This window comes from Dermacentor variabilis, chromosome 6 (assembly GCF_050947875.1).
Source record: "Dermacentor variabilis isolate Ectoservices chromosome 6, ASM5094787v1, whole genome shotgun sequence".
In the NCBI taxonomy this organism is placed as follows: Eukaryota; Metazoa; Arthropoda; class Arachnida; order Ixodida; family Ixodidae; genus Dermacentor; species Dermacentor variabilis.
In genome coordinates, this window is record NC_134573.1 from 68,171,683 (window position 1) to 68,189,233 (window position 17,551).

At 43.8% G+C, this 17,551-nt stretch overlaps 2 protein-coding genes across 2 annotated transcripts in view; one reads left to right on the plus strand and one right to left on the minus strand.

The window, feature by feature from the left end:
* The window catches only part of LOC142584837 (F-box DNA helicase 1-like), a 166,885-nt gene extending 159,035 nt beyond the window's left edge, over positions 1 to 7,850 (minus strand). Inside the window, exon 1 of the mRNA XM_075695132.1 lies at positions 7,005 to 7,850. Within this exon, the coding sequence (XP_075551247.1) occupies positions 7,005 to 7,488 (484 nt within the window). The 5' untranslated portion in view covers positions 7,489 to 7,850. The remainder of the gene's footprint in view (positions 1 to 7,004) is intronic.
* Positions 7,851 to 7,878: 28 nt separating this feature from the next.
* The window catches only part of LOC142584838 (uncharacterized), a 63,079-nt gene continuing 53,406 nt past the window's right edge, over positions 7,879 to 17,551 (plus strand). Inside the window, exons 1-2 of the mRNA XM_075695133.1 lie at positions 7,879 to 8,259; positions 9,362 to 9,498. Of these exons, the coding sequence (XP_075551248.1) occupies positions 8,244 to 8,259; positions 9,362 to 9,498 (153 nt within the window). The 5' untranslated portion in view covers positions 7,879 to 8,243. The remainder of the gene's footprint in view (positions 8,260 to 9,361; positions 9,499 to 17,551) is intronic.

Below are 17,551 nucleotides of genomic sequence, written 5' to 3' on the forward strand. Positions count from 1 at the left end.
GTCTGAGGGGTGCATTGGAATTTGCCAATACCTTGACCGTAAATCAACAGAAAAGAAATACGACACTGAGTGGAGGCAGTTGACGGCGTCATCAATTCATGGTAGGAGGTACACGTCTTCCTTTGTGACGGTGTTTAGGCGGTGACAGTCGACACAGAATGCTGCCCATGAGTTGTCTTTTTTTCTTGACTATGATCACAGGAGCAGTCCAGGAACTACATGATTCCTGGATCACTCCTTTCTGTAACATTTCTTCAACCTGCTTGGCAATGACTTTTCTCTCTGAAGGTCAAAAGCGATAAGGCGTCTGACAAATTGGCCTTGCTTGCATTGTATGGGACGCTCGTTGGTCTTGAGCAAAGTCAAACACTGTGTCGTAGCAAGTGAGCACTTCTTGAAGCAGACACTGCTCACTAGAAGACAGCGACTTGTTAATCAACGCTTAAAGTCAGCAGAATTATCACGGCTGCAATCAGGGTTGGATTTCTTTCCAGCGGTTGCCATTTCGACCGTTCCAATGCTGACAATGGCTTGTTCGTCAAAGTTGACCAGCTTAAGTCCTAGCGACAAAGTTATGGATTGGGTTGAAACGTTCACTGTCCACAAACGAGTACAACCATCAGTGGTGACAACAAGGGAGCAAGGGACTGTCACATTTTTCTTGAGCGTGTTGTTATAATCAGGCTTGGCTAAACCACAATAGGAACCCGTACGAGGACGAGAAGTGTTGACAGACACAGACATTGCAGTCTGAGGGAGCAACCACACATCTTGCAACACAGAGAGAACGCCCATGGAATCAGTGGTGTTATCTCTCATTGAAGTTCGCACCTCACGGCAAAGAGAAATTGCGCCAGTGCCACAATCCAAAGTTGCCCCCCATTAAGGTAAAGAATCAATTCCTAAAATAATGTCATGCGTTGCGCATGCAAGCACAGTAAATTCACTCCCCAATCATAACTGAAACAGAACAAACCTCAAGTGGGCGTAACATTTCCCTGTCAACTCCGCGAAAGGTAGCATTCCGAAATTTCGTCCAATCCCTCTAATTTTCAGCGCTTCAAATGCCCGGCAGTGTTTCTTCAAATCAGATGGAGTGCTAAGATCCTCTTTCGTTATAAGAAAAGTATAATCTTCACAGATTCCTTTAAGCAGATGCCCTACTTTGTCTTCATCTGTCATGGTGGCGCTGACGATTCCGCATATTTTCAAAACAGCCTCTGTGTACGTTGTACAAGTTTCGCCAGGTAGCTGGGCTTGTCAGGAAAGTATCTGCTTAGCCTTCTTTTTCTTAGAGATTGGGTCACCGAAGCACTTGGTGATTTCTTTTACAAAATTATTCCAGCTTGTCGTGGTTTTCAAATCGGAGGAGAGCGGTTCAAGTGAGAAAAAAAAAAACACACATTATCGAGCTGCTTCGCAGTGCTCCATTGGTTGTGGCAACTCACTCTTTTGTAGTGTTTCAGCCAGTCGTCGATATCTTCGTTCGCCTACCCCGGAAAGGTAGGCGGCTCTAACAGCGCAGTCCAGTAGCCAGCCTGCCCTGCGTGATTGCTGTCTGGCTCGCTGCCAGTGGGGTCGTCATTGCCTTCTCTGCAACTGCCCATGTTCGCTGCTTGTGGTTGTAAACCAGCCAAGCGTCTACTCCGTCGGACAGTCAGTAGAGCTGGGTCATCCAGGATTGTTCAGGAAATACCCCGCACTTCCACCAAAGATGTTATGAAGATGATTATTTACAGAGCAAAACGAGGTCCACGAGGAAGCCACAGGGAGAAACCAGCCAGTACAGACTACAGCTGAGACAACGTGTACAAACTCTGCTTCTTCTTTCTCTACCTCAGTCACCCAATGCTGCAGCAATAGGTTACGAAGAGGCTTTGTGCAGTAACTGGAAATATACCTTCACACCTGCCTACTGAACATCTATTTGATATACTGTAATCAGAGCCACTAACTTATTCAATTACATACACTGAAAGAAACTTAAATGAGCAATTAAAGCAACATGTCTCCTTTGCAATATACAGCATGCTTATATTAGCAAGCATAAGCACATAATAAAAAAGCACGGAAGGTGAAAACTTTAAAAGACAATGTACAAATTGTCAACATTAAGGAACAGACTTTATAGACTTCCTCCATTATCTGCTCTCTAATACCTACTACTGTATTCCTGTCTCTTAAGGTTTTTTACGCCTATCATTTTTGCATTCCCTTGTTCATTACCCAATCCTTATCTTCTGCTCAAGCTATTTTGCCACAATGCTCAGCTTGAAACTCCGCCCATGCAAAAGCTTTGTTAAGGGTGAAAAAAGTGTGTGAGAGCTTTACACAAGGATTCGTGAGGAGCAATGACACACATAATTTTACAACAGGAAATAATATTTCCATGTCTCCCAAGTCATTAAAGAGCCCCAGTCATTTTAACTATCTAAAATTGTGCAGTGAAAAATGAAGCTGCTTATGTTTTTGTCTAAGACAACTTTGTGAAGCCTTAACCAGAATCTTACTTTTTTATTCAATTTAGTGCCCAATATTCCTGAAAGAAGATTTTTGAAGTGAGAAGTTGATCGTTGCACACAATATGTGTATAACTTGATGTAATAGTTCTGTGGAAACTCGCAAGATGGCGGGAAGTAAATAATGAAGGGAAAATTAGACATCCACCCAATCATAGCAATTTCTACAAAGGAAATCCATCCAGAATCCATGAAAGAAAAGCCTTGCAGTTGAAGAAAAATTTATCCTGGTCCGGGACAAATTTTTCTTCAACTGCGAGGCTTTTCTTTCAAGGAATCCGTATGAGTTTCCTTTGTAGCAATTGCTACGATTGGGTGGATATCTCACTTTCCCCTTACTATGTGTATAACTATAAACTGTTAATTTCTGTTGCCATTAAATGCATTAAATATCACAATACTCTAGCAGAGTGAACTTACTGCTAAAATTGGCAAGTCATCGCTGTGAAGAATTTTTCATTCCCACGAGCTTGCTTGTTCACCATTTTATTCTATGCTAAAAATCTACAATAGTATTTTATGGGCAAAAAATTTGATCACCGTATACAATACAGGAAAACAAGACTACACAAGCTGTTCTAGTATTTCACAATTTGTGTGATATTCAAGAAGACTGCAAAAGATAGTGTCCTGTAAAAAAAATTGAGGGCTGATTGCAGTGAAATTTTGAACTGTCAAAAGTACCATGTGCAGTGATAGTGTAACTACGGAAAGACTCGGCGCAGATTTTTGCGTGCAAAATGTGCATGGTGCACTAGCAACAACTAACAAAAATCCCTTTCTCCGCTACCAAAACCCCACTGTCCTCTACAGCACTTCAAATGTGCCTGTATAAGTGTTTAAGGGCCTTAAACGGGCCCTCAAACACTTTTCCAACTGATCATAGAACGGCCTCATTATTAAAAGATATCTGACATATGTCCTGCCGCGAAATTTTTTCGTATCCTTCAACTATAAGTGTAGATATTGCACCAATACCTGGCTGTCTCTATCTTTTCGTCTCCGCTAGCACAATGGGAACTATAGAGCGGAGAAACCAAGTGGGCAAAGCCCTAGCCAAAAGTTGAGTGTCATGGTGGTAAAAGGACTCATCGTGGCATCCTTTGGTGGCTGCTGTAGACTACACAACACAGCATGTTGTTGGTATCTTGGATGCCATGCACAGCAGACGCAGCTATGCGTAGTGCAAAAATGAAATTGTTTTTCTGTATTTTTGAGATTGCACACATATACAATCTTTCATTTATTTACCTCAAAATTAGCAATTATGTATTACTGAGAATGCTCTCGCGATCACGAAATCAGCCAATAGCATTGGTGGGTCCAGCTGCTTTCGATAATGCTGCCTGATGACATTGCGCAAACGAGAGCAAGCAATTTTTCACTGTTTTGACAGGATATTGTAAATTTCCTGCTACATGTAGTGTAGTAATATATGGTTCATATGTTCACAGCAGCCTCTGCGCCCGATCGGCAATGTTTTCTTACTATGTTCAAAAAGTGTTTTAAGTCTCCTATAAGGCTGCGATTACTTTGGCAATGCCTACTGTTTATTTTTCACAAATTAAGCTCATATGAGATTTCATTGCAGTTGGTTTCTAAGGAGCCGCTAAAGAAAAAAAGTATTCAGCTGTATTAGTAAACTACTCGTCTAAAATACCAAAAACACCAACCTTACCACAAGAAAAGTTTTGGCAAGCCCAAAAGGCTGCTTAAACGAAAAACAGGTGCTGACGATGCTTTGAAGTTTCCACACCAGCTCATTGGATGTCAAATTTTGACAGCATCTGCTCGGGCCTGGTTAATTGTTCATTGGTAAGGATGGACTACATTGTATTCTAAAGGATATAAAGATTGAACTGGAAAGTTTTGCGATCTTTTACTCAGCTAACGAGGCCCAGGTAGCATGAAATAGTTCACAGTGCGTGGCATCACAAAGACATACTCAAATTAGAGTTTCGGCGCGAAATTCAAGAACGTAACTGCTTCTGAGTGACAAAGTGAATAGTATGACAAGGACCACTTGCGCCTCTTCGCGAATGGAAGCTGAAAGTGAGTTGAAGAGAGGTCAGCAGAGCTAACTGTTTGGGAGAGTTGGGCGTCTCTGCTTCATTTAGTAACTTTGCCCTTCATATCCTCGTCTAATAACCAACCTACTGCAAAATTAACGACAATGGACTTTTCAGAGAATGCTTTGTCAGTCTAAAGTGGTTTAGTGTTTCTTTTTAGTGTCTCTTTGAGCAATTTAACAAAATTGTGGTAATGTTACACTCAAATTCAATCCTATACAAACTTGTCCAAATTTCCAGACTGCTGTCGGCCCTATCAGGCTCGATATATATCATGCTCAATGTGTCAGTTCTTGCAGACTATCTGAGCTAGGCTGCACTGAGTTTTGTCACTCCTTGGACCACCTGGCAACCGTGAGTCATTTGGCAACAGTCATTTTGCGTACGCCATGTAACAGTTCAGGTGTGTCCCTTAATTTCACACCTCACTGTACTGACTGGAGAAGTTTTTTCATAATCTTCGCAAGTTGTTCAAGTAATGACATTTCAGAAATCTCTTCACCCCACTTGGCAAGGAATATGTACCATTGCCTGTAAATAGAGGGAATGGCAGAGGACTGACAGGTCTGGTTACACACAGTTCCATATCTCTACATATCTGTTACTCCTCTAATGATAACCAACAGCAGTAAACTGCTGGCAGTTGGTAGCAGACGCTCCTCTGTTGGGCCTTTAGGTTTTTGTGGAACTGGCACAGTAGCCTTTAACTTTACTTCAAAGAGCATCAACGCTCTATAGATACGGGCAACTGAAAGCCACAAGGTTAAATTCGATGACCGCAAAGCTAAGAGGGCATATTAAACGTTAAAAACAAAGCAGGAAAAGAGGCATACTCAAACGTAGTCATACACACTGCCAATTTCCAAAACCTGACCGATAACAGAGGTCTATGTAAGGTGGCCGAGCACACAAATTGCCAGACAGCTATAAGGCATACGCAAATAAAAGAATGACATTTTACTTTTGCTGTGATTTTCAGCTAGGACTCCTATAGACTTCCTGTAAAGATTGTTTGACATAGATACATAATTGTAGATCCTTGTGCAATCTGTCTTAAAGTATAAGCACTATGCAACCGTTCTTGCGCGCGACAAGCGACGTGATGAAGATGGCTGTCGTGTTCGTTCATCGCCTACAAGTCATACTTCATGCGAGTGACAACATTGAGCAATGTCTCCCCGGTGTTGCCGGTATGAGGGCAGCAAATATGTGCTGAAACTGGTGCAGTCTGTGCTTTATTAAGTTAAGTTGATGTGTTCTACTGTAAGGAGCAGCATAAAATATTTCTAAAGGTCTTGCAGTAGGTTCTTATCCTTGCATGCATCAAAATTTAGTCATTTGCTCTTTCCATTCGACAATCAGTAGTACTTGACTAATGTGCATTCAATGCCGGCTTCGCACTATTGGCTAGTTGCTCATGGCACTTCCAGGCGACAAGTCTAGATTTCCAGAACCAAGCGATCACCCGATCTGTTCACCAGCGGCTCGTTTCTTCGCTCTAGGTAGTCGCTTGTCGCTGTCACACACAGAATCACTCTCATGGGGTTTGGGCTGACAAGTAAAAGGCAAAACATGCAGGCCTCCTAGGTGTGTGAAATCACAAGTCCAATGTATCAACCACTAGACTCACCACAAAAGTATGCGCATGCATCAAATACACTGATTTGCGTCATTGTACATCATACAACAAAAAAAATGCATTCGAGAACCCTTGATAAAATCAATAATCCACTTCCAAGAAAAAAATCAATGTGACCAATGGCATTTTAATTGGTTAAATGTTGGTAGCTATTTTTTGGAGAGTGAAGAGAAACAAGACTGCACAAGAAAAAGGGCACAACAGAGCTGGCACGGTGATCAACAAAAATTCTAGATGTTGGAATCTTGAAGCGTCAAAACAGATGAACGGTAATGTTTAGCAAATGTATGTCTGACTGTGTTATTGACTTGAAGAGACTGATTGGTAACATACATGTGGCAATACTTGTGAGAAATGGTGGCGACATGCACTACAAAACCAGCGTGAACTTAGACATATCTCAGCAGTACCTCACTCACTGTTGATAGTTGTTGAAGGAAGAGGGTATTGTCACTTTATGTTGCTACCCCCAAACATTCTTGAACTGTTTTATAGTCATAGAGCTGTGTGCTTTATTGTTAAGGGTCTGCTATGTATTAAGGCGTTCGCTCACTAAAATGTCTTGGTTTAGTTTGACATTTTCCGTTCCCTTCGATGCATATTTCCCTCAACTTTTTCTCTACCCTTGAGATTGCCGCACCCAATGTCACTTTCCAGCAGCACCACGTGGTGGACAGGCGCGATTACCCACCGAGGAAATCAGCTTAAACAATAATACGGCTCCAACACTGGAGAACGCTACAACGACGCAACGTGGCAGCCAGTAAGAAGACATACATTGCAGCCGATCTTTTGACAAGCAGGAGGGCTGGCTCTCCTCGGCATCCCGCTCTGCGGAAGGAGACGCAGGATACGGAGACGGCGAACGCGGCCTCTTGGTTCTGCGGGTCGCCTCGAAGTAGCCCGTGATCTTATTGGCCTGAGTTGCGGCGGCGGGCTTCTTGGCAGGACGTCGCTCGTCCTGCGGTAAGGGTCGCTCATCATCGTGCGAGCCGACTGAGGGCCCGCTGTTTTTCAGCAGCGAACTGGCCTTTTGGAAACTGGGGATCTGCGATGGTCCCTCGGAAGCAGAGCCGCTCCCGCCTGGTTCAGTTTTCGTAAGCCGGTTGGGTCGCGGGTACAGGCCGCGGTGAGGATCGCGAGAGCTTTTCGGGACCGTGCTGGGATCTACGAGCGGGGCCGACCCTTCGCTGGTCGAGGAGTGCGCCTGACAGTCCAGGTAGTTCAGGCGCAGCGACCGCTTGCCTCCGCCGTCGGACATGATGCCTACCGCTCAGTCACTGATACGGCGACATCGGGACGCGTTCGTTTCTTTCTTTTGCCTCGTAGGATCGCCGTCAAAGCAATCAAAGCTGCCGCGCGCCCGCACCAGCTCGTCCAGCACTTTTATCGCTAAAATACTTCAAATCAAGTCATCGAACGAACACCCACGGGCACGGACCTTCGGAAACAACACGAACCGATCTGCTGAGGTGCCAAAACAATGCCCAAAAGGCCCAGGAGTATCAAAATTCCAAAAGCGTCCGCACTGTGGATCCCGCGATCCGCGCCTACTGCCCTGTCACTTGTTGGCTTTGTTCGACCGCGGGTTTGACCCGCAAAGAGGACCCTGAAAAAAGCTCAAATAATGTCGCAGTCGCGCGGAGCCAATGCCCAGCCGAGTCAAGCCAGATGAGTTTGGTCTTCAGCCGAGCTAGCAGAGCAGAGAGGTTTTCACATGTTTTCACTGTAGATTTCCTCGGCCACTAGTTTCATGGTGTCATATTTATATGCACATTTCCGTGACTAAACGTTTGTGTAAACGCAGGGCTGGCTCGTTCACCTCTGTGCAGAAAATATTGCGGCAATGTTCAAACTATTCTGAGCTTTCACTAGGCGAATACTTGCAGTGTGATTGCGTCGAATGCTCATCTCTGTGCCGGCCCTGCGAGTTCTGTCATCGTGTTAGCGCTGTGCTTTTCGTCCTGAAACGCTGACGTCGTTCCCATTTTATTGCTTTTGAAGCGTCGTCTTTTCATGATGGTCAAAGAAGGTGAGTTACTGCCGATTTTCTATGGCGGACTGCGCGCTTGCAAACAGCTTTTCGCCTTTAACTTTACGTTTAGTCCGGCAGAATTTGCTGAACATTGTTATTTGCAGTTTCCTCTAAACCTGCACACAGGGCTGTTCACTGAAATAAGCGCTGCTTCTTGGTAAACGGGTTTTCTCAAGCGCCAGCCACTTTAATTTTGATGTCGCCTTTCTTAATTTCGTAATTGTAGCCGCGTACAAATTGGCACTCGGAGAAAAAGCAGCCGCGAAAATGGTGCTGGCAGTTGAAAGGGCCGTTGCCCCCTCTTCCGACGTTCAATCGTGCTGATTCCTTGAGAGTTCTCTAAACAATCTTTTCAGCTGCGTACTTAGATTTGTATTTAGAGCATGCTTGGGTGTATGTAGATGCAGGTGCAAGTTAAAGAACCACCGGTGGTCTATGCTAAACTTTGAAGACCTTCAATACGCATTGCGTGACATTGAATATAAAATTGATCAATATATCCAGAATGTAAAAGCCCATCAAATGGTCAGCATATCAACTGTCAGTTGTACAGCGGCCACATGGTGATGGAGAAAGAATTAAAAAAAATTTTCCCCACACAATAGCCTAGGTAACACCATTGCAATCACTTTCTGCTGTGTTTGTGCCCCGACCATTGCCCCTTTAATCGCAAGTGCCACTGATGGTGCAGAATAGTGCCATCTCTCATACCGTAGCTCTAACCTTATAAAGCTGAACCGCTCTGCGATTCACAAGTGTATTAGGAAATAAAGGAATAATAAAGTAAGGAGGTGCATCATAATTACGCGTCACTCAAAATGATTGCTGCATTCAGCTCAGTCCTGCATCATCGAAGGTACTCAGTGATAAGAGAAATGAGAAGCCATCAGGAAGTTTAAAAAGAAGGGGGGGGGGGGGGAAGCTGAAGTTTCAGAAAAGCTGTCACAGACTACATTAGGCTCATTAACACTTGCTAGTTAAGGACGAGCAAAATGATAATTCTGCTCACTTGGTATAGCTAACTTATTGCAGCCCGAAAAACTGGCCAGAATAATGTTAGCTCACCTGTAGAGGTTTAAGCATATGCCATGATGTGCAGATCCTTCAGACATTGGCCAGGACTCCAACCAGGAGAGTAGCAAGAGCCCCAAGCGTGAAGGTGAGAAAAGTCCAAGACAGGAGGAGGAGGGTGCAAGCAAGCCCAAGAAGGCCAAGTTCAAAGACGACGAGAAGGGGGTAAGTGCTGCCTAGTGAGGATCTGTTACGCAGTGCAATTGCTCATTCTCTCGCACCACCCCCCTCGCTTTCCTTCTTACACATGCCCAGCCTACTGTAAAATATCAATAAAGTACCACCACAAAGCTGAGTGAAATAGCGAAACATGTTGTAAAAAGGAGGGTGTCTTTGGGCCTGCACAAAAGTTTAATATGATGGCCATAAAATTTCTTCCCAGAAGAAGAACAAAACAAGCAAGTCTAAGCAACTCCTAGGGGTCTACATCACATGTTACGATGGCAGCTTTTGACAACGCCGGAGTGTTGAGAGGTCCGAGCCTCTGCCAACATAAAACACATGTTGAACAGGCAACAAGACACAACACAAGATGATGCATAATGCAACACAATGTTTTCTCACATTGCACAGCACTCGCTTGCTATGTGTTTGCGTGCTTGCTATGTACAGTTAAACGTCAATATAATGAAGTAGGTAAAATCGACAATTTGCTTCGTTATATCAAAATTTTGTTGTATTGAAATATGACCTTTTATGCAAATAAGTACAGCCGCCAATTAGTGTTTCTACGCGAGAAGGGGTCGCATAATTTTTCCAATTATCAGGCAATCGCAAAAAGCAAGCTTGAATGAGAAAACAACTCCTTTTGACGAATTTAAGGTCGGCGTTGAATGATAGTTTCATGCCAAGTCGACGATATCTTCACATCAGCCTATATTATGTCCACTGCAGGACGAAGGCCTCTCCCTGTGATCTTCAATTACCCCTGTCCTGCGCCAACCGATTCCAGCTGGTGCCTGTGAATTGCTTAATTTCACCGCCTCACCTAGTCTTCCACCATCCTCGACTGTGCTTCCCTTCTTTTGGCACCCATTCTGTAACCCTAATGGTCCACCGGTTATCGAACCTGTGCATTACATGACCTGCCCAGCTCCATTTCTTTCTCTTAATGTCAATTAGAATGTCGGCTATCCCTGTTTGCTCTCTGATCCACACCGCTCTCTTCCTTTCTCTTAAAATTACGTCTAACATTCTTTGTTACATTGCTCGTTGCGCGGTCCTTAATTAACTTGTTTCTGAGCTTCTTTGTCAGTCTCCAAGTTTCTGCCCTAATGTCAACACCGATAGAATGCATTGACTGTACACCTTTCTTTTTAATGATAATGGTATGCTTCCAGTCCAGATTTGACATGTCTGCCGACTGCGCTCCAACCCATTTTTATACTTTTCTAAATTTCCTTCTCATGATCTGGGTCCCCTGTGAGTCCTAGGTAGACATAGGTAAACGTACTCCTTCACAGACTGTAGAGGCTGACTGGCGATCCTGAACTCCTGTTACCTTGCCCGGCTATTGATCATTATCTTTGTCTTCTGCATATTAATCTTCAACCCCACTCTTATACTCTCTTTGTTGAGGTCCTCAATCATTTGTCTCCAGTTTAGCTGAACAGGACAGTGTCATCTGGAAATCGAAGGTTGCCAAGATATTCGACGTTGATACTTAGTCCTAAGCCTTCCCAGTTTAATAGCTTAAATACTTCTTCCAAGCACGCAGTGAATAGCATTGGAGAGATTGTGCCTCCTTGTCTGACCCCTTTCTTTATAGGTATCTTCCTACTTTTCTTGTGGAGAATTAAGGTAGCTGTGGAATCTCTAGATACTCGCCGAGATATTTGCGTAAGCGTCCTATACTACTTGATTACGTAATGCCGCTATGACTGCTGGTATCTCTACCGAATCAAATGCCTTTTTGTAATCTATGAAAGCCATTTAGAGAGGCTGATTGTACTCTGCAGGTTTCTCAATTACCTGATTGATTGCATGGATGTGATCCATTGTAGAGCATCCTTTCCTGAAACCTGCCTGTTCTCTTGGTTGACTAAAGTGCAGTGTTGTCCGCTTTCTATTGGAGGGTATCTTGGTGAATATTTTATCTAATACTTTAAGTAAGCTAGTGGGCCTATAATTTTTCAATTCTTAATGTCTCCCTTTTGGTGGATTAGTATAATGTTGGCATTCTTCCAGTTCCCTGGAACTTTTGAAGTCGATAGACAGTTTGTATAAAGGGCCGCTAGTTTTTCAAGCATTATGGCTCCTCCACCTTTGACTAAATCGACTGGTAGTCCATCTCCTGCCGCTTTTCTGCATTTCATATCTTGCAAGGGCCTTCTAACTCCATCGCTAGTTATAGAAGGAGCCTGTAATCTGTTGAATTCTACTTCGTATGGAGTTATCGTGGCTGCTTTGGGTACTGTACAGGTCATTATAGGATTCTTCCGCCCTGTTTATTATATCTTCGGGATTGCTGATGATATTACCCTGCTTGTCTTTCAGTGCATACATCTTGGTTTGTCCTATGCCAAGTTTCCTTCTCACAGACTGCATTCAAAGGCAGATGAAGCATTCGCTCCCTGCTGCCAGTGCTTTTCATGATAGCATCGTCCAAGTGCGGGTGACACTATCAGCCGCAGGGGCGGAGTGCAGTGAAAGCGTGGCCAGCTTCACTTAATTCGTACCGCCTATGTGAAGAATAACCAATGGCCCTCAGTCCACAGCAGCTGCGGAGCACCTGACCAAGGCGGCGGTCAGACCTGTAGCGCAGCAGAGGGTGCTACGAATCTCTGGACCCGGACAGGCCGCCAATGGAAACTTACCCTTGCAACGTTTAACACCCAAACCCTCTCGAGTGAAGCTAGCCTAGCAGGACTCTTTGAGGAACTATCAGGCATTGTTTGGGATATCATTAGCCTTAGTGAGGTTAGAAGAACTGGTGAGGCTTATACAGTGCTGACAAATGGCCACGTCCTTTGCTATAGGGGACTACCAGATAAGCAGTTCGGAGTAGGGTTCCTAATCCATAAGGACATAGCAGGCAACATTTTTATTGCTTCCTCAGTCTTTCTCACGTTATAGTTTCGAATATCACTTATTTTCGCCTTGTTGATCAGTTTTGGCAGTTCCATGAATTCTATCTGATTTTTTGGGTTGGAGACTTTTATTCTTTGTAATTTTTTTATTAGGTCCTTTGTTACTTTGGAGAGCTTACCTGCTGGTTGCCTTGATGCCTTACCTCCCATTTCAATTGCTGCTTCTGAACCCAGCCTAGTTACGATTTCATTCATTGCCTCTATGTCATCTTCATCTCTCTGTTCTAAGGCTGCATATTTGTTTGCCAGAGCCACCCTCAATTGGTTTGGTTTTACCCTTACTGAATCTATGTTGGCCTATTTCTTCTTGACCAGTTTTACCCTTTCTCTCTTCAAATTGAGGTAAATCCTAGCCCTTACTAACCTAGGATCACTGCACTTTACCCTACCCAGCACTTCTACATCCTGCACTATGCTGGGATCGGCAGAAAGTATGAAAACAATTTCATTTGTTGTTTCATAATTAGGGCTTTTCCAGATCCACTTTTTGTTCCAACACTTCCTGAAGAAAGTGTTCATTATTCGCATCTTATTCCTTCCTGCGAATTCTACCACCATCTCTCCTTGAGCGTTCCTAGAATCCACACCGTAGTTGCCAATTGCTTGTTCACCAGCCTGCTTTTTTCCCACCTTTGCATTGAAGTCGCTCATGACTACAGTATACTGAGTTTGCACTTTTCGCATTGCTAATTCAACATCTTCAAGAAACTTCTATTTCTTCATCATTGTGACTGGAGGTTGGAGCGTAGGTTTGTACTACCTTTATTCTATACTTCCTATCCAACTTTACTATGACTACTGCTACCCTCTCATTAATTCTGTAGAATTCGTCAATGTTGCCTGCTATGTCCTTATGGATTAGGAACCCTACTCCGAACTGCTTATCTGGTAGTCCCCTATAGCAAAGGACGTGGCCATTTGTCAGCACTGTATAAGCCTCACCAGTTCTTCTAACCTCACTAAGGCTAATGATATCCCAAACAATGCCTGATAGTTCCTCAAAGAGTCCTGCTAGGCTAGCTTCACTCGAGAGGGTTTGGGTGTTAAACGTTGCAAGGGTAAGTTTCCATTGGCGGCCTGTCCGGGTCCAGAGATTCGTAGCACCCTCTGCTGCGCTACAGGTCTGACCGCCGCCTTGGTCAGGTGCTCTGCAGCTGCTGTGGACTGAGGGCCATTGGTTATTCTTCACATAGGCGGTACGAATTAAGTGAAGCTGGCCACGCTTTCACTGCACTCCGCCCCTGCGGCTGATAGTGTCACCCGCACTTGGACGATGCTATCATGAAAAGCACTGGCAGCAGGGAGCGAATGCTTCATCTGCCTTTTGCTTCAGCAGGTCATCGAATTAAGCAACCGTCAATACTAAACGCGCAGGAAGACAGCTTACATGATTCCACACCGTCTTGGCACCCCCATTCTTTGCACATGTGGCAGATTACCTCTAAAGCAGCGTGCGTGGCTGCATATGCACTCAGCCGCATTTCCAGCCATGTGCAGCCATTGCCAAGACACACACCAACTTTTCCCCGCCCCTCACACGCGCTTCATTGCTTACTGCGAGCCCACTGCCCTCTCCTCGGCACTCGTGCATGAAGCCAGCATCTTTCTCTCTTGCTCTCGCACACTTTCAATCGTGCCTAAAGCACAAAGTGCGCGGGGTGAGATAGGATCTTATCGCACTTGGACTTTATACGGAACATGATGTGGCTTCAGTTCAGTGGTCGCTCTTGTCGCACTGCGCACATTCTGAGAGGTGGATTTGCGAGCAGTCGCTTCTATATCAATAATTTAGACAGCTCTTTTCTATTATCTTTTACTCCCGTTACCCCTTTCCCCAGCACGGGGTAGCCAACCAGCCTGAGAAAGGGCCAACCTCCCTGTCTTTCCCTCTATGCCTGCTTTCTTCCTCCTTCTGACCATCTGCATCCATGGAAGCATCCATTTATTGTCTCGGCATTCCTTTGCTGTGGAAGCGAAATGTCGTTATATTGCAATTGCAAACAAACACAGTTCGTTATATTGAGGTTCTAGTTATGTAGTATTCTATGGGCAAGAGGTTAGGAAAAGTTAAATACTTCATTATACAGAGAATTTCGTTATATTGAAGTTCATAATATTGAGGTCTGGCTGTATTTTACAGCATGATAATGTACTACCTTCTCTGGCCTTGTGTTAAATAATATGCTCTGCAAGAGAAGTTACAAGTGAGCACAGACACAAGCGTGCACCTAAATTTTATTTTGTTGTTTTTGCAAGCATCAAATAAAGAAGACATTCTCTATGTCGGCTCTGCTTTCTGATTTTCAACAGTATGGTGCCGTGACCAGCTGAGATCTACAGTTGAGGGTTCCTCGCAGTGACACTGCTACAGAAAGAAAGAATGATGCACATCATCATGAGGCCTCCAATTCATGACACAGTGACATGGAAATACTGCGACAAAAACATGCTACTGTTCAAGTGGCAGTCACCAGGATCATTGACATGACAACTCTTATGCAGACTAAACCAACACTAGCTGACTAACCATCTTAGCATATTGAAGATGAAGGAACTCAAGTATTATTGACAAACAAAAAAGACACAGACGTAATAGAAAGACACGTCTTTTTTGTTGCACAATAACACTCGAGTAATAGATTACCAGCTTGCCAGGAATGCTGCTCTCATTAAAATGAAGGAAGCTATGCTTACAGACCTCGATAACCAAGTAGAGCAGGTTACCGATGATAACCTTGAGGAGGAGCTCCGAAGCGTCGGACAGTATAAAGAATGTATTGTTCTCGTGTAGTCCCTCACTGAGCACATTTTATGCCCGCTCCAATCAAAGACAATGCGTCTTCCTACGATGACTCTCATCAAATACGTGCAGAGGTTAAGCTACCTAAGCTTGTTTTTCTGAAGTATTACGGCCACCCCATTAGATGGCCAGAATTTTCGGATCAAATTGAGTCTATCATTCACAAGAACCGATATCTCACAGATATAAAAAAATTGAAATATCTTCAGAGCTATCTCATGGGTAAAACGGAAAGAATCATCAGTTGTACAGTAGCTAGGTGTGTCATCAGTGGCCTAACGATAACTAATAAGAGTTAAAACACAGCTATAGAACTTTAGAACTATATTCACTGATTGTTAATGGACACATGCGCCATCCTATAAACCTACAAAAAGTTTGTTCCTGTGAAAATTTCGAAGGACTTCAGAGGTTGCACGAGGAAGTACAGACCTCGCAACTGTCAATCATCTCGAAGTTAGATGTTTTGGTCAATCTCTCCCAGACAAGAATTTATGGGTTACTACTCGCGCCTTCAGCGATGCTAACCCTATTATGTACGGTGCTGTTATCTACTTTTAGACTTAAAGGGAGTTGCAACAGTTCAGCTACTGCTACACAAGTCGAGTGTCGCACCTCTACAAAACATGACTATTCCACAATTAGAACTGGTGGCCCTAATTGCAGCATGACTTACTGCAACAGTGAAACATGCCCTGAACCTAGCAGACGTTGAAACAGTTATGTGGACTGACTCTATGATCATGATTGACTGCCCCACTCAATAAAAAGCTGCAAGTAGTTCGTAGCAAGCCAAGTTGCAGAGATACTCCCCTTAACTGATTTGAGCATGTGGAGACATTGTCCGGGCTATATGGAGGCATTGTCCATGCAATCGAAATCCGGTTGATTTACAGCAGAGCAGAGCAACTCTTAGTAACTTCGATTTGTTGAAAACGACCGAACTTTCTCAACACTGAGACCATGTTCGACAAGCCTTGATGCACTGAACATACAGTCAACCTAGAAGAAACTACGTGTTTGACAGCAGCTGTTCAACCAGTACTTACAATTGTTAACATCAATGACTACGGCTCTTATAACCGACTGATGCGTATAACTGCATGGATGCGGAGATTTGCTAGATGCTGCTGGTACACAGACGCCAAAAAGAAAGGACGTATAGAGGCCATTGAAATACAAGAGGCTGAAATTTTTTGGATGCGCTGAACACAAAATAAAGTATTTGGACCTGATGTCAGCAGAACGGACATTACACTCCAGCGGTTCACTTCATATCACGATGAATTGGGGATCCTTCGCTTGGCAGGTCGACTCACCTTGTTTCTTTCTGTTCTGCGTTCCCTCTTTCTTTCCTTGTAGCGCTATTACGCATTCCTTAGTGTTCAGCTAACTCACCGAGCAACAAATCTGACTAAATTGTAGAGCATATGCATTAAAGGCAAGGAGACCGAGACACAAAACACGAAAGTGCACAGAATAGGTCACCAGTCACCAATTGTCCATAACAGAATGTGCAAAATTATCAGCTTGAGGAAGCACGCACCGCGCATTCATGTGTAACCATGCTCTGAGTATGACACTTTTTTTTCATCTTCCTTATACCCTTCAGTACATGAGGAGCTTATACCCTTCAGTACATGTGGCAACTTGTCTGCGCAGGCAAGCCAAGCCTTTGGCTGTTGTAAGAAAATACATCCACATATGTGTGAATAGGGGAGCACATATGGTTTAAAGGGACACTGAAGAGAAAACCAATTGAAGCTATATTTGTAAATTGATCTATATTAGTAAGTTTCACTTCTGGAGTTCGAGAAAAGTCATGCACGCCATGAGAAGTAGCTTTATAAGCCAGAAAAGATGGAAAAGTGTAATTACGGGTGCTGATACCACTTTGAAATTCCCATGCCACCTCGAGGTGACTGAATAGTTTTTCACAGCTGTCTGCTCTGGTCAGCTGCAGCTTATAGTCAAAGATGGATTACCTTGTAGTATTCTGAAGGTGCCAAAGTCTGATCTTCTGAGAAAATATTTGGAAAATACGAGAAAATATTTTGAAATCTGCGACATCACATTGCCGTACCGGCACTGCAGTTTCTACATGAAATTATAAAAAAGTATGTTTGGCCTTTATTTTTGTTCCTAGTAGTCAATCTGTTGCGGTGAAATGAACGATAATCGATTTGGGAAATAGTACTTTCTCAGTGTAAGCTCATAGTGTTTCTCTTTAGTATATGTTTAAGGATGCGAGGCGAAAACCACGGGAAAAAGCAGAACATCGAAAAGCAGTGTAAAGTCACAGTATACAAGTGCAGTGTGTCATGTGCCA